This window comes from Portunus trituberculatus, chromosome 36 (genome assembly GCF_017591435.1).
Source record: "Portunus trituberculatus isolate SZX2019 chromosome 36, ASM1759143v1, whole genome shotgun sequence".
Classification (NCBI taxonomy): Eukaryota; Metazoa; Arthropoda; class Malacostraca; order Decapoda; family Portunidae; genus Portunus; species Portunus trituberculatus.
Genome location: NC_059290.1, coordinates 7379094 through 7405724, shown reverse-complemented (window position 1 = coordinate 7405724; position 26631 = coordinate 7379094). Strand labels below are relative to the sequence as shown.

Below are 26631 nucleotides of genomic sequence, written 5' to 3'. Positions count from 1 at the left end.
TCTGGCATTATATCAACAACTGTTGATAAGAAGCTTAATGGCCTTGTAAGTAAATTGATAGACAAATCTCTCTCTCTCTCTCTCTCTCTCTCTCTCTCTCTCTCTCTCTCTCTAAAAAAAAAAAAAAAAAAAAAAAATAATAATAATAATAAATAAATAAATAAATAAATAGCTTCAGAGATCAGCCTACGTAGCTTAGGATAGTCTAAAACTTTGCAGTCATCATGAGTGGCACAGTCCACTGTCCAGCGTTCAAAGGAGGGTAGGTACAGGATGCGGTTTTTGCTCTTAAATCACGCGTCACGCCACAGCGCTGAGAGGTATAGTACCTGATAGGTAAGATTAGATGAGTTGCCTATAGCCACCTATCACACGCTTCACTCGCAATTAAATAAAGTGTGTAAAAGGATGTGAAGCATATGCGTGGAGTTGCTGTGGAATATTTGAAAACCATATTCATCTATTATCAGTCCTTATTGCACAGTTGACTTGTAAGAGAAATGCGTATGGTGAGTTAGAATGAAGTGATATCATCCTAGTGGTGTGTGGCATCAGCGTGTGGTGTGAGGATGGGGTGACTGGAGGAACCGGCGGGTCAGTCGTCATCAGCTGATCCATCGACAACAAACATGGCAGCAGCGGAAGACCGGACCTTCCTTCAGGCCTTTGCGAACTCATTAGGAGCACCGGAACCTGCTTTACGCCTGCTAATATCTATACTGATAGGTAATCCCACGCACGTTGAGTAGTGGCGCCTCCATAATCCGTGCTGTTATGTAATTATAGAGATACTTGTCAGTCCGCCATGTATGGGATGCTTACTATGCCGTCTCACACATGTAGACCACGAATCGCAGTGGAAATCAGTGATGATGCATTAGTGTGGTATTAATGACCTCAGGAGTGTGGATGAATTGGGTGGAAGCGTGTAATTCAAGTGTATGGAGATGTAGCCTTAAACTGTAGTGTGGTGGGTGTGTGTCTGTACCCACGTGCCCGCAGTGGAATCCTAGGGGAGGAGTGGGCGGTTGCAACATAGCCAGGTCTCGCCACAAGTGTTCCTGGTGCACCTGTGAATAACTTGGCTTCATGTAATGTTGAATTGTGTTTAGTTTATATTCAGTATGTGTTTAATGTAGGAAATGTTGTGTGTGATTTGAGTTTTAGGTTGTATATTGTTCCATGGATTGTCACACTATTTTCCATTACATTTAGTCAGTAGTTAACAATGAAGTTTACAAAAATAGGTGACAAAGGTGGTATGAATTATTATATTCAGTTGATGTTAGTTTGATAAAGAAAATATTGATTGATGTTGTAATTTCAGGTTATCCACTTGTGTTAATACATCGTTACTCTCTCTACTGTAAAAATCCTCACATTCAGCACCTTTACTTCATAGCGTCTGGGGTTAGCATCGCACTTTTCAACTATGGTAAGTGTGTAGGTTATATATCTACTGAGTGTGGTTTATTTGCAGCCTGGCTCATCTGGATTTGTTTAGTAAATAAATATATGAATAAACCTAATATGTAAAGTTTGCCAAAAGTAACAAGAGATTAATTAACCATTAAGTGGTAAGCTCTGGAACTTCTTACCTGCGTCTGTATTTCCATCCTCCTATGACTTGAACTCATTTAAGAGAGAGGTTTCAAGATATTTATCCCATCTTTTGACTAATTCTCTCAGGCCTGTTTGGGGCATGGCATCTAAGAAAGCTTTTTTGTTTAATAATATTTGTTACCCTTGGCCAGAATTTTCCTCTTACATAGAAAAAAAAAAAAAAAAAAAATAGAAATAATAATAATAATAATGATGTACGAGATACTGGCATGTAATGCAGTGCTACTGAAATCAAGGTAATGTGTTAATTTGCAGGTCAGAATGTGGTGCACTCAGCTGTCTGTGTCCTCGTGGCCTGGCTCCTCCTGCTGGTCATGGGCGGAACGCTTCTTTCAGTTATTATTTCATTTGTCTTCCAAATGACGTATCTTCTTGTTGGTAGGTAACTCACTGTTTGTTGCTTGAAGATTATATGATTAAATTCCTCAATATTTATAAATTTATCTCTTTATTTTTTATTTAGGAATACTTTTGTGCCATGATGCTTTAAATTTTAAGCTCTTGTTATTTACTTTACCTTGTACTCTTGTATTAACAAAATGTTAGTATTAGGTAAAGATGCAAGTCAAATTGATTATAATAAGGCAAAGCAGACACCAAATTGCTTTGAATCATAGAGGGATTGTAGATGGTAGTTTGATATACAATGTATATTATCATTTAGGTAACAATTCATGTATCTAACAAATTATTAATGATAAGGGAAGGAAGGAGTGAAAAAATGCTTGTATTGCTATGTGTGAGTGTTTTGGAGGATAGTTTAAGATTAGCTTCATGACTTGGCATTTATTATAGCCACTGCTCTGTTCCTCAGGCTACTACATGACTGGCACTGACACATACGACATAAAATGGAGTATGCCCCATTGCGTGCTGACTCTGCGCCTTATAGCATTGACCTATGATGTCTACGATGGGAGAAAAGATCCTGTAGGAATGTTTATCTTTTTTTTTTATTACACATAACTTTGTGTTCAGAAGAAAAGTTATGCTTTAGTTCTTATTGATTGATATACTTTTTAAATTTTCTGAATTAGAGGGCATAGGTGTTTACCTTATCTCTGTTAATGACTTGAAAAGAAAAAAAAGTTTGACATTCTCATTATGAGGAAATAAATTCAATGTACATATTTCTGAATGCTATATAACTGTTTATGAAGGCAGATACATTAGTAATATCTTTCTTATGGGTAATCATATAAAAAATCTTAAGTGTTTCACAGCAATAAAAGTGAGTTTAGAACATTATGTGCTTCCAGGAAAAGTTGTCTGGTGATCAGCAGAAGACTGCCCTGTCATTCACACCAACCCTCATTGAAATAGCTGGCCACACTTACTTCCCAGCCTCCTTCATGGTGGGACCACAGTTCTCCATGAGACGCTATTTGGACTTTGTCAAGGTAAACCAACAGGCAATCCTGAATCTCTGGAATTATGATATAAAAGCCAAGAAATCATGCTGAAAACCATCTGTCTCTTTTGCTCCTGTGCATTGTAGTGTTTCCTTAATTCTTGCTGAAAATTATAACTTATATTAGAATTATATAGTTACACATCTGTACATGCAGGGAGCGAGAGGGAGTATTGATTATAATCTTGGAGGCTGTTTTCTACATACACAAATAGTGGTTGACTGCAAATAGAATGCACATAGTCACCTGCTGCAATATATGTGTATATATATATATATATATATATATATATATATATATATATATATATATATATATATATATATATATTGTTTGATGATATTCTAGTAACCCTGTAGGAAGTATATTAATACTGATGGAACTTTGATGCAGGGTTCCTTGGTGGGTTGTGAACTGCCTCCCTGTTTGATGCCAGGGCTGCTGCGAGGAAGTCTAGGAATGTTCTATTTGGCCGTGTATCAAGTAGGAATCAGCTGGTTACCCGATGCATTCATCAACTCAGAAGAATTTTATGTAAGAACTTGTGTATCATTGTCAACTAACTGGTCTTGATTCTTCGCTTCATCTATCTATATACCGAGTTAGGAATTCCACACTGAATATCCCTGGCAAAGCACCACACACTAACACATACATACTATTCACACTCATACCTACATCATAATGCATTACTGACAAAACTAAAAACATTTCTTCTTGATATATATTTAAGACCATTTTCTTTATATCCTGCAACTACCATTAATCTCATTTTTCAGTAAGGAAATATTAAATAGTTTTGCAAGATACTGCAATACATTACACATCTTGTCAAAATGTTAAGATAGGAATGTAAGTGTTCAAAATCTATCAATTTTTCCTTAATGATAAGGTACATAGGTGTTTCTCTCTCTCTCTCTCTCTCTCTCTCTCTCTCTCTCTCTCTCTCTCTCTCTCTCTCTCTCTCTCTCTCTCTCTCTCTCTCTCTCTCTCTCTCTCATGGGGATCATATTGACTGATTATGTTTTCCTTCAGGCTCTGGCACTATGGAAGCGACACATTGTGGTGGGACTTTGGGCCAAGATCACTCTTTACAAATATGTTTCGTGTTGGTTGATAGCTGAAGGCGTGTGCATTATGTCAGGTAAGCTTATTATTCCTTGTAATTTATAGTTTACCGAGATATTCAAATAGCATTTGGCTGGAATTCAATTGATATTTCTTGTAATAGAATATACACTTAATAATAAATCCCTAAGTGTCTATTTTTTTTTTTTTTTTTTTTTTTTTTTTTTTTTTTTTGAAAGGTCAAGGTGTGAAAATAATGCTCTTTATTCTGCATAATCAAAGAGGATATGTAAAGCCAATAATGACACTAACATTGGCGGCAAGTGCGGTAATATAAGATAACCTTAACACTCTCTTCATGCCATCTTTAGTCTTCTGCCTCTCCAAGATGATAACTTCAGACACCAAGGGCTGAAAACTTTATCTCACAATGTTCTCTGCTTTCCTTTGTCACTATTTCTGGAAAGGGGTAAAACAAGATATAAAAAGTTTGTACATGGGACTTTACTCTAATTTGTGTCTTGTGATAAGAAAGAGTAAAATAATAGCAGTAGATGAGAGTTTTGTGGCTTATAAGTGGGCCTATATAATTTTGAAGTGTTTCCCTAATGTTTTCTCTCAACACTAGAGTACTTGTCATGGTCAGCTTTACTGTGCCATTTTGGGTTTGAGACTTTGGTTGTGGGCTCCAGCAGTGTAGAGATCTGTTATAACATCCATCTTGTTGATGTAGATAATGTATGTTTTCTGGTTTCTTTACTAAAGTCTATGTAGATTAAATACCTGTTGGCTTTTGTGTTAGTCAGTGTAAGCCAAGTTGTCTTGCTTTATTGTAGTTCAATATATGTGTACAGGATAGATCAGAGGCAATGTTTGCATGGACCAGTGTCATTCCTTACAGTGTCCTCTTAATAATGTTATTGAAATTTATTTAGCAGCCATTCACATTGCCTCTTTGTTTAAGATTTCACTACACTTTTTTTTTCCTTTGGACTTTCCAGCATGTTGTGAAAGATTCTACCTGCAATTAAGTTTTATGGTTTGTACTGTACAGCCAAAATTATTTATCATAGAGTTTCTGGAAAATTTGAACTACTTTAGAATAGTATTTCAAAATCACTGGTTGTTTGAAAAGCATGGAAGATCACTAATGTTTTTGGTAACTGAATTTGCTGCAGATGCATTTGTGTAATGTGTGCAGCCAAGCACATATAACAGTCTGGATTTGTATTAACAAAGAATGTTTGCATGCTCTTCCTGCTCTGTCAAAGCCTTTTAATTTTTTTCCTGTGTTATGACACTGGATGGCTCACTCTTTATAAAGACGTACAGTTGGAGTGGCCTCATGTTGTAGCTTAACATTACTGATCACATTTTTGAAGTACAGTGCCCTCTAAAACCATCTTACTGGTCTTAGGACTAGCTTTCAATGGCCGGGACTCAGCTGGAGGTATGCGATGGGATGGCTGTAGAAACGTCCATGTCCTTCTCTTGGAGGGCTCCACACAATTTGGCCACCTCATTCAGTCCTTCAACACAAACACCAATGCCTGGGTAGCGCAGTAAGTCAGACAGAATACCTTTCTTTTTTTTTCTTTTTTTTTCTTTTTTTGTGATCTGAGTCACTGAAGTTGTGGTTTGTTCCTTCAAGGAAACTAAATTTGTAAAGATGGGAATAGTCATAACATTTAGTCCTCTAATTGTAATATCTCATTACTTTTATTTATATATTTATTTATTTTACTTTATTTTATTTTATTTTATTATTATTTTATTTATTTATTTTTATTTTTTTTTTATTACTGAAATTATAATTGCTTTCCACTAATTTTGATAACTTCATGGTAATGTTGATGAAATTGTAGACTACACACAGACTTTTAAGACTAGTTCCATCTTTTTTTGGTGTTTGTGCAGTTGGACTAATCAAATGATTGATTTTTTAAAGTTATGTTTTTGTGGTACTGGAGACATCCCAACCTTTCCCCTCAGAGGAGAAAGATGCTTGTATGCATGCTTCTGGAGAGCCTTGTTGATGCTTGTTGCAGTGGGCAGTTGAAGGTGATTGGTTAATAATAGACGCTTCCTCTCTAACATGTCTGCTCCTCTGCACCAAAATTTGGATGACATGGGACTCACTGGCAACTGCATGATGACAGGTTGAAGTTTGGTTATTTTTCAGATTTGGGACCATAAGAGTGAAAGGATGTCCTTCTTGTGGGTATAACATGGTGGTACTTCTCATTAGGAACATTGTTACTCAAGACACCTGGGAATAGGATTTGTATTAGTCTACACAAAACTCTGAAAATGTGAATGTATGTTGGAAGTTCCTTATTAGACATTGTTTAGTTTCTTCCATAATTTAGGAACAGCAACTTTGCTTATTCATACATTGAGGTGAACCAGACACAGATATTATGCTATTTTGGTCTGAAGTAATGATGCAGATATTTCCTTGAATGACAAGAGGCATGTACTGCATAATGGCTCAAACCTTAATCCATAGATTGTATTAAGGCTATCTGGGAAGTTAATTGCCACACCCTTCGGAAAAATAATAACAAAAACTCAAATCACGGTAACATGTAGCCCTGCCATCAAGTTTAATATTCTAGTTGCCTTTAGTAATTCAAGTTTGGCCACACAAGTGTTAGGCTGTGGTTAAGTTGATTGCCTTTGGAGTGTCTTTGTCCCTTGTTTTCTCAGGATGATCAAGTTTTGTGTCTTTGGAGTGATTTGTACATGTTGGGGTCATTTCCATCTGTCACCAGAGCAGTAATCTCTCTCTCTCTCTCTCTCTCTCTCTCTCTCTCTCTCTCTCTCTCTCTCTCTCTCTCTCTCTCTCTCTCTCTCTCTCTCTCTCTCTCTCTCTCTCTCTCTCTCTCTCTCTTGTCCTATAATTCTTGAATATCCTTGTCCTTCCAGCAACATTTTCAAAATTAAATAACAACCAAGAAATTATTCTTTTGGGTGACACCTTTCCTGCCTTAGGGTCAGAATGGTGCAAGCTTCTGTCTTCTCCCCTTAATACACCAGTAATGGCATCTGTCCCCTCCGCTCTAATAGGCCTCTCATACTCTGGTAAGGACGCTAATGGCAACTGCCTGTGGAACGGCTGTGCTAATGTGAAGATTGGCCTTTACGAGGGAGCCACCACCTTTGGTCACATGATTGCTTCATTCAACACTAATACAAATGCTTGGGTAGCGCAGTAAGTAGGGGCTAAGACTTGTGCTTCATTTGCCTTCCCCATTTATATTTTTTTGTTGCTGATGTCTCCCAGGATAAGATGATGCAAATTTACATGATGATGGGTGTGGGACTGTTGTGTTTCATTTCATGATGTGTTGAAGCTTGATATTTACTTTTAAGATTGTTTTGTTTAACTTTGTCACCAGAATGTGATTTGTGTTGGTTGAAAGCTATGTAGTTTAGCCAAAGATGGAACAAATATCTCAAGTAAAAGAGATATATGGTATCAACACAAATTTAACAAGTATGGTTGCAATATTATCATACCACATGGCATTGCTGTACATTTAAAACAAAAAGATAGAGCTCTCAGCGATTTGACTGCATTTGATTTGATCGAATGCTTAAAAAGTCAACATCATGTCAACATATAACAAAGATGTCTTTGTCACGTTCTGTGAGGAGGACTCTACATCATCTTCACCACAATACTGGCAGTTTTTAGATTGTCAACCTCTAAGAGCAGCAATGCTGTATGGGAATTGGTGTTGGATAATTTGTATTGTGTGAATTTGCATCATACTGGAAAAGAGGAGATTTAGTATTTTTAATTACTAATCACTACTTCAACATTGCTATGTGATAAGTTTTAGATAATTTTTCATATGAGAATATTCAGGTGACATAGTAATATGAGAATTAAGTTCTTGAATTAATCCTTGCCCTTCTTGACTCACTTCTCGAAGATATGTCTACAAGAGACTGCGGTTCCTGAACAACCGCTACATCTCCCAGGTGTCGGCTCTGGTGTTCCTGGCAGTATGGCATGGACTCCACTCGGGATACTACGCCTGCTTCTTCATGGAGTTTGTTGTCATGAACTTTGAAAGAGATGTAAGGCTCTTATGTTTTGTTTTCTCTATCTCTTGCTGTTAATGACGTCATCTCCTAAATGAAGGATACTGTTTGCTAACATATTTGATTTCCCGCAGCTATCTAACTATGTGAAGCAGTACCCTCGGCTGGTTGCTATCTTGAATGCTGGTCCTCTGAAGTACATCAAGTTTGTGGTCCTGAAGTTGTACGTCATAGTCTTTATGGGCTATTGTTTGGGACCATTTGTGCTCTTGAAGCTCCACAGGTATGTAGCAAATGTTATCTTTCGCTTAGCACTACTATGTTTTCATCATGATTTCATTGATGGAAGTTATTTCTATTAATACAGCCAAGTTCTTATATTGAGGGAGGTTTTACTATTCATAAGAGAATGATGCATTGCCATATTTCAGGTGGTGGCAGTTCTACAACTCTTTGTTCTTCTCTGGACATGTTATATTTGCTGGATGGCCTTTGTATGCTCCTGCAGTGAAAGCATTAATAAAGGCCATTGGTGGAGAGAGAATAAAGTTAGAAAAGTCCAAGTGAACCAGTGTAATAAGATTGCATGAAATAAGAGAGAGACTGTATGTCCTGCAGCTTCAGTGCAGATGTGAGAATACCAAGATGATTGTGTCAAGTTAACCTACCTCTCTGCAGTCCGTCAGCTGCACCAACCTTGATAACTCTGTAATCAAGTCTATATGTATCTTTTCATTCATTCTTAACTTGATAATATCATCCTAGGATAATTCAATTCATATGCATTTATCCAACAGTTCCAAGAACTTGTGAATACATAGCCTTGTGTTTACACAGTACACTACTTTTCCAAGCAATAGTATACAATAGCCTGTTGCTTATATTTATATCATCCTGTTGTGGGAACCACATGTGTGAAACATTCTGAGGACAGCTGTTGACACTAGTAGCTGCTTCCCATGAAGTTTTACTGTGTACACTGACACTTGCACAATTATTTGATTACTTGGTTTGGAGTTTTGTCACTGCCTTTATTCCATAATTTGAAGTCTTTGGTACATAATTGAAAAATATTTTTGCATTTTAACATTTCATTGTGGATTTCCCTGTAAGTGGATCTAAGTCATGAAAAGTCAATTTTTCTTGTTGTACTTTTTTTTTTATCTGAATTATTTTGTTGTCACATTTTGCTTTCTCTTTTGTAAAGATGAGATCTTATCACTGGTCATTATTGGGAAGCACATGAAAACACTTCATAATGAGAGTTACTAAGAGCAGGGATCTTATTCTGGAGCTGAATGATTAAAACTTCCTTTTGTCTTGTTGACACTAGAATAGGTATACCATTTTGAGAGTCTTGTCCAATGTTCCATTTCCAAAACTGTACTTAACCTTTTATCCCTCTTGAAAATAGCACATAGAGTTTACTTAACAGTTGTCGGATGTTGCAACTCATTCATAGTCTTGTATCTTGGTGTCTTTGGTGATGAAGGGAATGGGGATAAATTTTGATAGGATGATGTTCACTAGTGGTAGCCACAGACAAACCTTCAAGCATTAGCAACAAACTACTTGTATGTATGAGCTTGAGGAGCCCCTTGCAGTGTAGCAAAACATTTATACCCTAAATGACCAGATTGTTTCTACGAGATACCATTTTGTAATAGTTACTATTTTTACTTGCGGACTTCATGATGACAACATTTATAGTTGTTTTACATGGCAAATTTGTTTTATATGTTATTATTATTATTGTTATTATTATTATTATTATTATTATTATTTTTTAGCATGGGTATATTGTGAAAGTGAATCTTTCCAGGTATTTATTTGCAATTCCCTATCCAGACAGGAATGTATGTGTTGTGCTGTATATACTGTATGTATTTATATGTATACATCCATGAATGTATGCACATAGTAAAATCCATGAACTTTTAAGAACTTCATCATCAATACAAATGAACCATCACTTCCTACAAATAAAAATGTGTACAATATTACACTGTATGATAGTTCACCTCTATGTCTAGTTTATAGTGTAGGAGTTATTGGTCTGTAGTGATCTGCAGTTAGGTGATAACCAAGACTGATACACATTCACCAATACTGCAGTGTTATTTGTCCACATCTTTAGCAGTGGTGAACATAAGCTTTGAAGTGGTGTGCTGCCTCAGGGGACTCAAGGTAACTACTTGTTTGCCCTCCATGATATTTCACAGTCTAAGCTTATGTTGCTGCTGTAAATTATATAGTTTCTCACATGAATTCATTGTGTTGATTATTCTGTTGGAAATATTTGTTATAATTTGTATACATTCTATTTTTCTGTTATTCCATAAATGAAATATGGTGACTGTTTAGAAGTATTACACATTGCTTTTTATTGTGTTGTTATTGTCTTTTTGTATTTGGAGAAAGAGTTGCATAATGAATTGCCTGCATTATAAAGTAATTGTCACCTGTGGGTAATGTCAACAGATTTCTCCGAAAAAGTGTCTGCATTGAAAGGATATGATACTCTTGTACTTTGGATTCTTATGTTCCACAAATCTTTGACCAATGTAGAATTTTCTGTAGTGTGTATAAGAGATTTGATGTGTCAAGTAAAGGTGAAGGAATGAAGTGTGCAGGACTTAAGGTGGTGTGAACACATGGAGGGGATGGTTCAAAGTGAAGTGATGAAGAGATTATATATGAATGTAATAGGTGTGGAATGTCCATGAGGATTATTTTCAATGAAATGAGTGAGCACAGTGTCTCTTAGTGAGAGTAAGAAAGAAAAAGAGATAAGATGAGTAAAGCATACAAGAGAATAATTAGACTAATGTTGTGGTGATTGCCTTGAGTTTTTTAGGAACAGCTAGGCCTTGGATAAAGGAAGAAAAATATGTTACAGTGAGAGAGAATTGTCTTAGCATTTAGCATGTGCACAATGATCTACTGAGTGCCCTGAATTACAACACTATACAGTTGGTTTTAGTTAGACACAATTTTCAATTTTCAAATGAACTTTTGTCATTCAGGAACAAATATTTCTATGAATTTGTTTCCAATAAAGAAACGGATTTTAAATTTTTTTATTTTCATTCTTAATTGCTCAGAGATCAAAACTCAAAATATTGGAAATACATGAATTTGACAACACTCACCAGAGTTGACAAGGGATCATCAGCATCATTTCCTCGGATGAAGTAAGAGAATGTGTGAGAAGTTGAAGTGCTGTTAAATTGGTGAATGGCTGCAATGTGTCCCCGGGAGGGTGATTACTTACTGCAGGGCAAGGGACCTATGATTAAAAATTCATGTTTTCTAGCCATCAGTAAAGGAGTAACAACGGAAATAGTTTATTTCTCCTACATTCATACTTTATATCTCATTTCCGTTCTGCGTTTTGCAGTATAAAAGATGAAGGTATAATTTTTACCCCTCCTAAGGGAATCCTTCCCAACCATGGAGGTTATTCCATTCAACTTCCTTTTCCCAAACGAACATGTTCGAAGAGGCTATTATATGCGCAGCAGCAGCAGCAGCAGCAGCAGCGGTCCCCAACGCGAGACGCGAGGTTGCGGTGCGAGGCGGTGACGTCACGCACCCTCGTGAGCCAGGTGAGTGATGGGTAATATTTCCCACCATGCCCAGCCTCCGAGCCGCCAATTTTCCAATGTTGGTTGCGAAGAGACGCTCACACTCCTACTGGGGGTGTACCGTGGGCGGTGCTGTGTTGTGCAGGAGTCAGGGTGCCCCGGTGGTGTCCTGTCAGTATAATGGTTGAAGTGAGATGACCCAAAATGGCGGATGATTATAATTGACGTGAGTCAGAAAGGGTTTGTGTGGTTAATGTTTACTGTAGGCCCGTGTCGGTAGCTGATGAGATATACTGTATTTTGTTTCCTCCTCTATTACTTTCCTTGTCCAGCATCCGAGATTTATTCCATCCCCAGTGCACCTTCCTGCCTGTGTCTTCTTGTTCCTGCTCGTCATTGCCTAGCACGGCATCGGGCAGGATCTGCACCACTTAATGCCCACCGTATGTCAAATTGAGGATCATGTAACTTAGTAGAATGAAAACCGTTAAAGGTAACATTGTCAGTCGATCAGTAGTGTAAAACTTCACAAAGAAATATTTGATTCAAGTCTAGCTGACAAGGCTCAACAGCGCTCAAATATGAATCTCAGCCCAGCTGGTTAGCACTGCAGGGGCATCGTGCTGCAGCCCTGATGTGCCAGTGTAGGATACACCAGACGTTATTGTTAATAATGCTAAAATATGGATCCTAACCTAACAGGGTAGGTTAGTCCACTGATCCACCTAACTTAATGGAAGTTGTGCCCTCTCAAACTCCTTAACTGAAATACCTCTGTTCTTCATTATTCTGGAAATAGTGATCTGCAGTTAGGTGATACTTCCAGAATAATGAAGAACTGAGGTGTCTCTTGTGGGTGGTTTGAGCCTTAGGGGTCACAGGAAATTGGCCTTTTGAAGAAAAATGTGAAAAACGGATGTTAGAGTCAGCAACAACCATGATGAATATTGACCTTGCAAGGTAGCAAGGCAGCTTTTGATTCCACCTTATCTAATAAAAGTGTATGAGTGGAACTCTCCTCCATACATGCAAAGAGTACTCCATACATGGGCAGATAAGGCCCTTGTTTAGAGTTAGCAGTTGGAGGGTGGGAGGAAACTAGCAGAGATGCCTCAGAACGCCTAACTTTATAGAAGGCGTTTTAGCAAGAAATGAGATGTGAAATTTCCAGTTTAGATTATAACTAAAGGACAGACAGGACATTCACTGTAGAAGAGAGGAACATTTCAGTATCATTGAAGAGGGGATAATTATCTGGAAGGTTGTGTCGAGTTGATAGATGGAGAGAATTGAGTTTTTGAGAGATTGAACACTACTAAGTTTTTTTTTCTGCAGGCATTCTGTGGCATCCCTTTGTAATCTATTTAGTTCCTGAAGGTTTAGTTATCTGAAAAGACGTGGAAAAGTGTTGGGTGGTATCATCAGCGTAAGAGTGGATAGGGCAAGAAGTTTGGTTTAGAGCATTGATGAATATTAGGAAGAGAGATGGTGAAAGGGTAAAACCCTGAGGAACACCACTATTAATAGATTTAGTAAAAGAACAGTGGCTGTCTACCACAGCAGCAATAGAACGGTCAGAGAAGAAAGAGATGATGTTGCAGAGAAGGATACAAGTCATAAGAGGGTAGTTTGGAGATCAAAACTTTGTACCAGACTCCATCAAAAGCTTTTGATATGTCTAAGGCAACAGCAAAGGTTTCATCAAAATGCTCAACATTGTTAGTGTGCTTAATTGTTATTCTGATGCACAAAATTGACAGAGTAGTTAACAGTTGGGTTTCAGTGTCTCTCCTCTTTTACACAACTACACTTCCATTTAATCAGATATTATGATATTGGTAGGGAGAATGAAGTCTTGTGACAAGGAGCATCTTGCTGTCTTGCAGCTGAACAGGAACTGTGAAACACAAGTGCGAGTACGCCTTCAACCTACTTACATCTGATTTTTCTTTTACAGCTCCATCAATAATAATGAATGAAGGAGTAGTAACCATCAAAAGGGAGGCAGAGGATTTGCTAGATGCCTCACAGCATACAAGTAAGAAAAATTGTATACTGACAGTGTTATCATATCTTGACTAAAGGAACTGAGAAAATAGTAGCTTGTCCTTTGATTGTTCCTTGTTTTATAGATATTAACATACAACAGAATGCCTCATTATTGTATTGCAGGTGTTGTGGTGGTAGAGGAGGGGAGGGGGGCACTGACGGTGGTTCTTCCCGACGGCACACAGGCCATTGTGCACAACACCATCGCTGAGGAACCTCAAGGTGCTGTCAATAAGTGCTCTGCTCTGCTTCCTGACCTTGTTGACTTGTAATTTGATGATAGGTTGCCTTTGGCTTCTTTTACCCTGACCTGTTGTTACTCGTATGTTACTTAGCAGATGATGTGGAGGGTGTGGCTATCCAGCTGGATGATGGGAGGATAGGATATATCTGTGGGGAAACACTTCTGCAGGCCACATCAGAGGAACAGGACCCACTGCGCCTTAACTCTAAGTTTCCCTGTACCTTTCCAAACTGTGACAAGACCTACTCCTCTATAAACCACCTGAGAGTAAGAATTATGTTATATGCAAAATTGATAATGAAATTAAAACCATTATTTATGTCATCCTTTAAAACTTGCTACATATTATATTCCTCATCCTGCAGACCCACCAGCGTAATCACACAGGACAGCGCCCCCACATCTGTCACACGTGTAAGAAGCGCTTCACCACAGGCTATGCCTTGAAGTCTCACTTGCGCACCCATACTGGAGAGAAGCCTTATAAGTGTCCAGAAGAGCAGTGTGCCAAGTCTTTCAAAACCTCAGGAGATCTGCAAAAACATGTCCGCACTCACACAGGTGAATGCAGCTTGGCTTTTGCTTCATGGAGCAAAGCTTTCTTGTCTTCAGTTTTACTTGCCATCTTTGCTCTATTTAGCATGTTTAAGAGGGTTGATTTGTCTTATGTTTATCATCCTTAATTCATTAAGCATGGAGAGGATATGAATGGGAAAAGAAACAGAACGTTTTCATCTTCCCATATCATGTGTAGGAAATGTTTACCTATTTTTGACCTTCATCTTACAGGTGAACGACCCTTCAAGTGTGAAATGTGTGAGAAATCTTTCACAACGTCTAACATAAGAAAAGTGCACATGAGGGTCCACACTGGTATGTTATTGTGTGTTGTTGGTGTTGCAGGGCAAACTGTCTACTCATTTTGTTGTGACAGTTTTGAGGTTCATATATGATTCTTTTCCAATTTGTTATAGATTTTATTCCAATTTTGTGATGCTAAACACTTTATCATTACATGAATGTGTAGTGGTTTTAATATGTCAATTATTAGTATATTAATTAGTTATAGGTGTGAGGCAATGAGTATGGTTATATTTTTGATGTGTTGTGCAGTGTAGCTGGCAGCTGTCCTTAATGGGTGAAAAACGTCTGAGCTGCAACATTACTGTTTGAGGTTGGAAATCACTAATGATAGCATTCCACACCCTGGCAGGAGAGAAGCCATATGAGTGTCAACACGAGGGATGTGGGAGAAAGTTTGCTTCAGCTACGAACTACAGGAACCATTGTCGTATTCACACGGGGGAAAAGCCTTATGTTTGCTCTGTCCAGGTAAGTATGCTGCAGATATGAAGTACAGTATAGATCATGGCCAGTACTCTAAGATGTTTTAGAGTTTTATCTTAGCTTGCACAATCAGATCACTGCAGGAAGTTAGAATAATTTTATTCTTATTAACTTATTTTCAGAACTGTGGCAAAAGATTTACAGAATATTCATCTTTGTACAAACATCACATGGTCCACAATCAGCAGAAGAGATTTTACTGCAGTCATTGTGGGAGATTTTATAGACAATTGTCAACATTATCTGTTCATAAAGTAAGTTTGGGGCATATTTTGTATGAAGTCTGTTGTCATGCTTGCATTTTATCCTCAAATGATATTTTCTGGTGAAAATTTTCTGTATTTTTTTATGCATATTTATTTTTAGGCTGAAGTCAAGTTGATATGTAGAGTGAAATTTCTTGTGCACTCTTTGATAGCACTTGCATCTTACATAGTAAATAATTACCTTGTAGCAACACCCAATTTTTCTGCTCCTTCCAGCGAACTGTTCACAATATAATAGAGAATGATGAGGGACAGATGCTATGGATGCAGACAGGACTAGATCTCTTGACTGAGGATCAGGATGGGAATGAGGTGACCATACAGGAAGGGTCTGCAATAGTGCCTGCAGCAAGCACCTCCACCAGTACCAGGACTGTGCATCTCCCTGCAGGGATGGTGGTGAAGAAGGAAGAACAGGTGAGCTGCCCAGGAGCATTTATTTTTAAAAAGCATCACGACTAAGAATGGGAAGTGACTCATAATAATAGAATGACTGATGCAAAGAAGGGCACTGAATTGTTGACAGCTCTTTATGGCTCTTAGTGATTTATATGCATTGCGGTTGTCACAGATCATTCCTGCATCCATGTTAAGCACCCAGCTGACCATACAAGATGACTGTATTCGGATGCCAGCCGTGGAGCTGAATGGTGTGATAGCGAGTGAGGCTGAGCCTGATGGAGTGCTGCAGGATGACCAGGCCACATTGGGTAATCTGGAGCTGGATGGCAGTGGAAATGGATCAATCTTTGTGTTTACTGATCCTACAAACCTGGCAGCTCTACAGGTGAGACTATAATTCTTATGTTAGTGATGTGCAAATTTTCTCCTCTTCCCATATCTACTTCTTGAAGGAGATAGCAACAAGGAAGAGTATTTAATCTTGTCTGTATGCTCTATTCTTGCATTCCTTTTCCAAATCTTTGATGCTCTCTCAAAGTAGTGAAGATTGCTGTAGTGCATATTTTCATTATTAGTTTTACCTATTATGCTGTAAGAAAGATATAGATTTAGAATCCATCATTATGTTTGTTGAGTCATTATAATGCAGATTGGATTAATACAGGTGTCGATGTAATGGCACTCTTAGCCACAATCATTCTTCCTCTGTCAGTTAAACATGGGTTTCAGCATATGTGGACATACTACCATAATTTTCCTATCACACTTGCCTTATGGTCTCTCATCATGCTATAATCTTGACTAATGCATTTCACAACAAATATGACTGATGTCTCTCTGCACTGCAGTTTTCACTCAGAGTGGATTTTCTTTGGCCTTTGTGACACATAATTTACTGAAACCATGGAAAAAGAAAAGAATGCAGAGGCAGTAACAGCTAGTTAAAAAAGAGAATTACAGAAAAATGATGTAGCTGTTGTTAGAGCTGAGTCTTGAGGGAAAAGAAGGCTAGAGACAGCAAGAGCTTGTTTTATGAAATACTGTTAAGTCTTGCACAACCAATAAAGCCACAACGCTGCTTTGGGATATAGTTCAAAATGACTTGTTTATGTTGTTGATGATAATCATTATTATCATTTTGTTTTTGTTTATCATAGATATTAATAGATATTGAAGTCAAATCATGGTCCTTCGGTGAAATCCTTGCTGTAAACTGTACGATGGAATATGCCACTATTCTTGTCATAGTGTGATATTATTTGTCTTAGAATATGCGGGAAATTGTTTCAGTAAGGGAAGGAACAATTTTAATTCCTTCAAGAGATTCCAGTGACAAGTTGAAATTTCTTCTTGACAGCTGGCAATGGCAGGACCAACAGAGAATGATGCAGGTGTGGGAGACACAGTGGAGGTTATTCGACTAGATGATTTTGCCAGTGTTGCGGAATCTACCATCACTGAGGATGAATCAGAAACTGTTTCCTTGAAACCTGAATTAAATGGACAAAAAGGGAAACTAATTGTTATAAAGGGAGTGAGCCTGAAAGAAGAAAAGTCATAAGAATAAGTCTGAAAAAGGTAAAAGTCATCTAGTTTTTTTATTTTGATATGGTATGTATTGCTCAGTAGATAGATAGAATCAATCCACTAAAATATTCTTGCCTACAAGTGTAATTGATAAGGAGAAAGATTGTGTGTGATATCAATTACTGGGTAAGGACATTGCACTGAACCTTGTTAAGTGTGATGTCCTGTGGTTATTTGGTCAAATCTGAGTAACACAAACAAGTCATAAGAAAACGTATGTACAAAAAGGAGAATTTCAGTATGTGGTACTTACTTTTTTCTACTCTTATAATTTTCAAGTCTCTTGCATTCCATGTATACTGAAGCTAGTATTCTAGACGTATATCTTGACAGTCTCCAAATCCTAATATTTGTGTTCTCCATTGAAATGGTGAAACTTTTTGACCCACCCTCAGGTTTCATATACTGAGAAGTATAATTTCATGAAAGTAGAGGGAAAACTATGCACTTTGTATCTTTTAAATATGGGCTCCTCTCATCATTTCATTCCATTGTATATTTCATAGACTGATTTTTTAAATGTTTATTTTCATCATTATTATTATTATTATTATTATTTTTTTTTTTTTTTTTTTTTATTAATTAATCTATTTTTTTTAAGGCTGTGATCAATTCATACATTCCTGAACATATGGATTTTTGAAAAAATTATTTTATTATTTATTTTATGTATTTATTTTTTATTTATTTTTATTTTTTTTCCCTAAACCAGTGGTTCTCAGACTTTTCTTGGGTAAGTACCTTTTAGAGGTCCGGTACACTCCTTGCATACCACTTGGTTCAAGAAAAACTCAATTCTAGCAAATAGAGCACAAATGAACTAACAGCAAGGAACACACCTCAATTCAATGCAAGGGATGCATCTGTTTCTTCTCCACCAGCTGATCAATGCCAGATTATCTTGTGTAAGGCAATATTTTTTTTTATGAGAAATGAATTAAGTTTAACTGAAACTTGTGTATGATCCTGAAAGTGCTCTTGTACCACCTAGAAGGCCTTCACATACCTCTGGTGGTACGTGTACCACAGGTTGGAAACCACTGATCTAAACCCTCTGTCTTTGTCTCTTTGTGTTGTTTTTTCACAGCTTGGAGAAGATGCAGAAACTTGTTACCTATGGGAAATTTTCTTTGTTTTGATTATGAAAAGTTTTAATCATTACCTTGAAATGTGATTTAACTTCATTATTCATTTTCCTTTCATGCAAATACGTATGCAAGTTTTGTGCACACTCAGTATTGATCTTTGCAGGGATCTGGTTGATGGTTTATTGATGCTTTGACAATCTTATATTATTTTCTTTTTTGCAATAGTAAGTTTAATGCAAATCTGTAATACATACATACTATGAAACAGCATTGTATTTAAAGCACACAAGTACACTTACTGATTCAGTTTCCAGGGATGTTAAGAAATAGTCAGTACAGAATAGTGAATCTAAAACATGATATACTCGTGATGGACTTTTCATTCTTGCTTGTAGTAATTTTATCCAGTCTTGACTTCAGCACTCACTCTTCTGCTGTGTCTGTCACTGTACCCTGCCTGATGTACAGTAAACTGATCTGTTTAGGTGGTTCTGTAGTCTGCATCCTCAGTATTAGTCTACATTATTCTGAAGAAACTAAAAAAAAAAATAGTTATGATATTATCCTCCTTTCATGGCACAGTATTACCAATTTATTCTTATCTTTTTTCAAGTTAACAAAGGAAATGGTGGCTGTAATTTTTACCAGGATTTCACTAGTTATGAGTCAAAGTGTTTCCAGATATGATCCATAGATGTAGTGCCTGTACAAGGATGAGTGTCGAGATTGTTTTGATGACTTGCCATTAGTGTGAGAGAAATACCTGCATTGAAGGAGTTACAGGCAATTTGACCTGGAAAAGTGAAGATTTTTCATATACAGTGGGTACAAGTTTTGATTTCAGTCTATTGGTTGTTTTCTAGTAGTGGTTTTCTCCATCCAATGACATACTCTTTTATTACAAACATTTCATCATCACCTGAAGTGTCCTTCAGATTTAGTATGAGTTCAGATCTTGGTCGGGATTAATTGTCTGGTATCCACCCTTGTGCAATTGGCTGGCACTTACTGCTGTTTCCAGACAAGTTGTACTCATATGTGGTTAATGAATTGGCTGTGTCTACCAGAGTAGTGGCTGAGTAACCTGTCAGGAAATGGGGCTTAAAGTCAAGTGTTTCCTGATCTTTGCCTTAATTTCCTGTGGAGGACAAAAGTTTTCTAGTTTGTGTTATTTAGTCTGTATATAAAAAAATTCTCTCTCTCTCTCTCTCTCTCTCTCTCTCTCTCTCTCTCTCTCTCTCTCTCTCTCTCTCTCTCTCTCTCTCTCTCTCTCTCTCTCTCTCTCTCTCTCTCTCTCTCTCTCTCTCTCTCTCTCAACACAAATTAAAATACAGGAATACATATAAGACATGTATTGTAAGACTTCATGCTGTAAAGAAAATGGCTTTGAAATTTATTAATTTATTTTCTGTTGGTGTCTTATTATAGCAAGCTGGTGTTGTAAAACTATGCTATTAGTTTTGCATTACTGGGACTTACCACCCAACTTCTTCTAATGTATGTAGAGCACCTCACTTGTGTCTTATTTAAAGTGTATATGAAACTGGTGACTCATGTGAGGGTGCAGTTTAACTTCCATAATGAGATGTAGTATATGACATTCTTGGAGTGCCACTACAGCTACATTATGGTAAGAACAGTGAAGAGGTTCTCATTGATACAAATTGTTCACTAGTGTTGATCTGACTTTTTAAATAAGATTATTATAAAATAAAATTTTATTGGAAAATTTCTCAAAGTAGTGGTATTCTACCATCAGATATAGTTTAATTTCTCTCTGCCAGAATTTCCCTACTTATTTTCATTTGCTTTAAGAGTATAAAGATGTTTTAATGGTTAGACATGGAAAACTGTCAAACACACTGTTTGAAGCACATAGTGTACAACATTTGTTATTAAACATGACAAGAACCAGAACACTAGAACTGTCAGTCTTCTGGCATAGGAGAGGAGCTGAAGTGGATGCTGAGTTGTGTCTGACATTTAATGTATATAGTGTATATATGCTGATTCTCAAATGTATTACAAAAATGGTTGCAGAATGTGTTATAGTTGTATCTATGGAGCAAATTGTGTGTGTGTGTGTGTTTGTGTTTGTGTGTGTTAATTTGTGTAAATTAGAAATATTTATTAGGAAATATTTGATTTTTATCATTGTATGATATATAAGATGCATGTTCCTACATTACAGGAAATTTAACATCCTGTGAATTTTCATTAGAAAATCATACAAAAATATGAACTTGTTGCACAAACTTTTGTTACTAGTCTGTTATTTTGGAAGTGTGGCTGGCACCTTCTCACAAGTTGCAAGATGACATTGGTGTTCTTGTTTCCGAATGGTGTGTGTGATTGACGTGGTGTTGCCTTATTCGTGTGTTTCACTGTTTGATCTGCTGCAGCCTCTGACGAGACAGCCAGACGTTACCCTACGGAGCGAGCTCAGAGCTCATTATTTCCGATCTTCGGATAGGCCTGAGACCAGGCACACACCACACACCGGGACAACAAGGTCACAACTCTTCGATTTACATCCCATACCTACTCACTGCTAGGTGAACAGGGGCTACACGTGAAAGGAGACACACCCAAATATCTCCACCCGGCCGGGGAATCGAACTCCGGTTCTCTGGCTTGTGAAGCCAGCACTCTAACCACTGAGCTACCGTGTGTGTGTGTGTGTGTGTGTGTGTGTGTGTGTGTGTGTGTGTGTGTGTGTGTGTGTGTGTTTTTGCATCATTGGTCATGTTTCCTACACATGATGTTGCCTTTCAAAGGAACATTGTAAAGAAACATGATCTACCAAGAATGTACTTGAATATTTTCTTAATGAGTGTCTGTTTCTTAAAAAGCAAGAAAGTTAGATGTTGCAAGATACAGGTTATAGATGACCACTGTCCCTAAAGTGTATGAAGTTTCCATTTTTTTTTTAATTCAGCGTGTAGTGTTCCAAAAGAAATTGTAACTTTGATAATGGGAAGCTGTAATAGTAGAACAGAATTTTGAATAAATTTTGAAAAAAAAAAAATCATTGGTAACGTGACTAGCTTATTATTTTTATTTATTATTATATATATATATATATATATATATATATATATATATATATATATATATATATATATATATATATATATATTTATATTTATTTATTTATTTATTTATTTATTTAATTTTTACTTATTTATTTTTTTTTTTTTTCCCCAAGGGAAATACATCAATTAAACATTTTTATGTAGGCTAATATTGTTGAATCAATTTCGAAAGATTATACAAGTAGCTATATCTACATAAAAAACAATCGATTTGAATGACTTCAATAATGATATCTTATCAACTAACAGTGTCACGGCGAGTAGTATGAACAAGAATATATATTGGGATACGCGTCCTTCACTGCGCATATATATATATATATATATATATATATATATATATATATATATATATATATATATATATATATATATATATATATATATATATATAATTTTTTAACCGAGAACATTTATACTTTATTTAGTCTACATAGACAGATAATCAAGCGTGGTGGTGTAAGAATGTGATAGTGTAGTGTCCAGCAGGAATTAAGAGGCCACCGACTGTCAAGTGACGTGTCGATAACAGTAGCAAACATATATCTACTTGAACCTGAATTGAATGACCATCAGGTGATGTGCATGACTTCTAGTAGCAGAGGAAGATATGACAATGACGGGTACCTAATGTCAAGGATTCGATATACTCGTACTATACAGTAACCTACGTGAGAGAGAACTTTAAAGCCGGAATTCGCGAAACCCCAGGGATTCACAAGATTTCTAGGGGTACTTAGATGACTGATATAATAACATCCTTTGCAGTATACCACTGTATATCCAGTTAGTGTCAGTCACTACATTAACATTATGTTCGGTGTCAGATTGATTACTGGGGGTTCGGGTAAATTGTCTCAGGAGGTTCTTAACCGAAAAAAAAAAAAAAAAAGTTGAGAAGCCCTGACAAAGAATATCCTATCATTGGTTTCTTGAACGGTTGTATTATCTAATCAATATTAAATGTAATATAGTAAACACCCCCTGCTGCACGACGGTAGCGACCACCACATGAGTGCTTTGGTATTACAGCACCCATCTTGCACAACTCGGCAACAGAACAGTTGTTGACATAACGAAAAGAGAACAGTAGAATAATAAAACATAATTGTTTGTCAAACGTGAACCTCGAGGAATGCATTCTAGCGTGTGCGTGCCCGGGTGGGTAACCAGTATGTGTATGAGATGTGTGGTTTCCTTAACAAATATACATGTACAAACTGATCGGGCACTACAGTCAGAGAGAGCCACAAAAAAGGCAACGGAGCATAGTACTGTGGGTAACAGGAAGCATTCATCAGGGGTACCCGCAGCAAGCCACAGCGGCCACATTCTGCAGGAGTCACAAAGATGAGATGTTACCCCACGTCCTGTGACTCGCATGTAAGACAATCGATCCTCCAGGAACTAGCCACTCACGCAGCCAAGGAGTAGGAGTAAAAGCAAGGAAAGACAGATTGCATGAACATAACTATCTAAACCATTTCTAGAGTGGGTTAATGAGAGAGTGAGCCAGTTCTGTTCCCTGACCTATAAGTTTTATTCAAAGATGTATAAGCGGATTTCAGGCAGCATACCAACGTAATCTACCTTTTATAGCCTATTTGCAAATAAGATATTGATATTAAAAAGTTATGCTATGTTGATGTATCATAGATTAGTTAGCTAAGTTTAATATATATATATATATATATATATATATATATATATATATATATATATATATATATATATATATATATATATACATATATACAATTGTCATGTGGCATCGTGACTCAACAATGTCATAATGAACCACCTGAACTTGCAGGGTTGAACGAGGAGGGTCAGTAGGCCCACTTCATGTGACGTAATTCAGTGCGGTACCATGTATAGATCCTAAGTACTTAAGTAAATGTATGCGCTTTGTCAACTTGATCGGGGTTATCTTGTTGAGATGCGTAGAAAAGGGAGTCAACTTAAGAATAATTAGATTGGTGAGAGTACATTTCTATATAGTCACAGCAATTTAGCACATCAATGGGTCAGTAGTTGAAACTCCTGCGGGTGGCGTTGTAACAATAGACAGGATGGGTAAATGTATGGGTACGCTGCAATCTAGATGACCTGGTGCGAAAAATGGAGATAAACCTAACTTTGGCAACTACTGCTTCAGGATGTAATGGATGACGGGTGGAGGTGGATTGTAAGAGGTGAAGGTTGTGAAATGCTCTCCGAATCACGTTCTTGCTCAGCTGCGCCATTTCCGCTTTCCTAGAACGACAATTTGTAATGCAGTTGTAAGTTGCGTGCAGCCATTATATTGTAATAATCACGGACTCATCTTTATATTTTTTTTAGTCCTCTGATAGCAAGATATCTCCTTACACAACCTGAATAGTAATATAAATGCCTAGAATTGATTCTCCGTTCTATTACTTGTTCCTCATTTTCCTCATAGTTCTCTCTCTCTCTCTCTCTCTCTCTCTCTCTCTCTCTCTCTCTCTCTCTCTCTCTCTCTCTCTCTCTCTCTACTACTACTATTACTATTATTACTATTATTACTACTACTACTACTACTACTACTACTACTACTACTACTACTACTACTACTACTACTACTACTACTTCTATTACTACGACTACTACTACTACTACTACTAGAGTGCATATGTGTGGCAAAAATTTATGATCAAGAATATACCAGTAACCTATTATTCCATAAGTTCGATTTATTCTTCGTATGTTTAGATGCATTTGGTGAGTACAGTACTGCGTTGTTTCACCCTTGATGTAAACATCCTGCCGTGAGATAGTGTGGTTAGTGTTAGTTTAGGTATTATCTTGATATCAAATAGTATCTGGTTTGACCTCACACCTGATACATACTCTATAAAAACCAATCTTATCACAACTAAAAAATATAGAATAATGATAATGATAATAATAATAGTAATAATAAGAAGAAAGAAAAAAAAGTTTAATTCCGTCGTGTATTCTTTGTTAAATATCTAGAATAATTATTTTAGAATGGAAATGTTTAGAAGTTCTAAAATACCGTACGTCGTATCATCAGTAATCACCAAAGCCACAGCTATGTTTGTAAAGGGGGATGATCCAGTTTCAGCATTTTATAAACTCGTCGTTATGATGCAGCACATTTCCCTGTAGTGAACGTACTCGCACGTGTACAAATCTATGTATATTGCATTTGGATCGCGACACGGTAATTGCACGCCCCTCCCCGCCCATGGTAGGGACGCCGAATACCAACACGCGGCGGCAACACTATCAGCTAGATATCTTGTATGCCAGTGCCACTAACGCAGGACATAGCAACAGGAATATCCACATCATCACCCAGATCATTATATTTTTCCATTTTACTTCCTCGTATGTGTGTGTGTGTGTGTGTGTGTGTGTGTGTGTGTGTGTGTGTGTGTGTGTGTGTGTGTGTGTGTGTACGGTGTACTTCTATTGTGTCTACTGAAATACCCAAACGAATTTCAAAACATGTAAACAAGGATAGCATCGATTTAGATATTTTTATGCCAGTTCATGCTTACAAATGTGTGTGTGTGTGTGTGTGTGTGTCAATATCATAATCATATCATAGCATGTGTTACAGTTGTATCTAACCAGACCTCAACTTCAAAATCGTGACAGTTCATTGTGTACATGTACTACCAGCCATGAAACGTGATAACCAAAGGCCTAATACCCCCTCCCCCCGTCCCCCGGTAAAGAAAGTGAACGCTCCATGCTAGTCCGCTACCATGACACCGTATTTCTGCAGGGCCTCTCTAGTCTGCTTGAAGGTCTTTGCATTCTCGCGGCGTTACTTTCACAATGCTTCGGTATCATAACAGTATCGCCAGTCTGGAAGTTTAGCTGACATAACACAGCGAGAAATTTATAAACGCTCGCTCATGTAGACTGTATGGTTATAACTGTAGCCATGAAAATTTCATATTATTTTTTAAATGTCATTCTAATAAACTCTAATAGTAAAGTGCGAACCTTTAAACAGCAACAGTTCTATTACTAATGATATCTTCCATCCAAATTATTTATGTATATACCTATAGGTTTACGTACATGTCGGCAGACGTACGCTTTCCCTTTCTCTCAGAAATAGATAAGCAGGCATTACTTCGTATCTGTGAGAACGTTTGGTCAAGGAAGTGGAAGTACCAGCAACTTAGGGAAAACTTTTGCACATTACTCGGAAAAAAAAATATATAGAATAAAGATTTTAAAATATTTACCACGTATCATACATGTACAGATTGTGCAAACCTAGAATGTTATGACACACACACACACACACACACACACACACACACACACGAAAACAACTGATGACATAACATCTCAAAATCTGCAGATCAATGCACGCACGCGCACACGCACTGCTTCAAACCATTCCCCTGCTTGACATGCAGCGAACGTTCTCACTACACATGCAGCTTCCGAAAAGTGTACTTGGTTTTGAATGCAACAGTTGCAAGATATCTCTGCTATATCATGCCGACCATAATTCCTTTAAGTCTTGCAGCAGCTTGTATATAATGCTGGTGCGTGAATATTCATGTATTACTGAAACGTTTGAGGAGTTCTGCTGGGCACTCATCTCGTGACCTTGAGCTGTGTCTCGGTATGTCCGTGACGCCTCAACGCTTCCCATGATGATCTGCCTCTCGTCGTGACTTTCTATTATCTCTTGTGGTATTCTGTATATCATCTCTAGTGTGACCCGTACAGTATACTTGATCATTAGTCCACACCATGGCTGGTTCTCCACCAAGTTTGATTGGACGCCGAGAGA

General features: G+C 37.3%; 2 protein-coding genes across 8 annotated transcripts in view; both read left to right on the top strand.

The window, feature by feature from the left end:
- The first annotated feature begins 538 nt into the window (after positions 1-538).
- LOC123513566 (lysophospholipid acyltransferase 5-like) lies at positions 539-11231 on the top strand. 3 transcript variants are annotated; one of them, XM_045270816.1, is made up of 11 exons: positions 539-726; positions 1328-1435; positions 1879-2001; positions 2438-2553; positions 2883-3023; positions 3429-3569; positions 4071-4179; positions 7173-7317; positions 8045-8192; positions 8291-8439; positions 8588-11231. In XM_045270816.1, the coding sequence occupies exons 1-11, from the start codon at positions 630-632 to the stop codon at positions 8721-8723; spliced, it is 1413 nt and encodes a 470-aa protein (XP_045126751.1). In that variant the 5' UTR covers positions 539-629; the 3' UTR covers positions 8724-11231. The 3 variants fall into 3 exon arrangements, with proteins under 3 accessions (XP_045126751.1, XP_045126750.1, XP_045126752.1); XM_045270815.1 differs by lacking the exon at positions 7173-7317 and adding an exon at positions 5521-5665 and having other exon boundaries at positions 541-726; XM_045270817.1 differs by lacking the exons at positions 539-726; positions 7173-7317 and adding exons at positions 794-1091; positions 5521-5665.
- A 548-nt stretch (positions 11232-11779) lies between these two features.
- The window catches only part of LOC123513564 (zinc finger protein 143-like), an 18605-nt gene continuing 3753 nt past the window's right edge, over positions 11780-26631 (top strand). Inside the window, exons 1-12 of one of the 5 annotated variants that reach the window (XM_045270807.1) lie at positions 12004-12186; positions 13701-13781; positions 13916-14014; positions 14128-14303; positions 14402-14597; positions 14826-14909; positions 15250-15368; positions 15506-15637; positions 15866-16066; positions 16221-16436; positions 17409-17629; positions 18351-20930. In XM_045270807.1, coding sequence (XP_045126742.1) covers positions 12027-12186; positions 13701-13781; positions 13916-14014; positions 14128-14303; positions 14402-14597; positions 14826-14909; positions 15250-15368; positions 15506-15637; positions 15866-16066; positions 16221-16436; positions 17409-17612 — 1668 coding nt within the window. In that variant the 5' untranslated portion in view covers positions 12004-12026 and the 3' untranslated portion in view covers positions 17613-17629; positions 18351-20930. Of the gene's footprint in view, positions 11970-12003; positions 12187-13700; positions 13782-13915; positions 14015-14127; positions 14304-14401; positions 14598-14825; positions 14910-15249; positions 15369-15505; positions 15638-15865; positions 16067-16220; positions 16437-17408; positions 20931-26631 lie in introns of those variants that run through there. The other 4 variants (XM_045270810.1, XM_045270806.1, XM_045270809.1 and 1 more) reach the window with 4 other exon arrangements.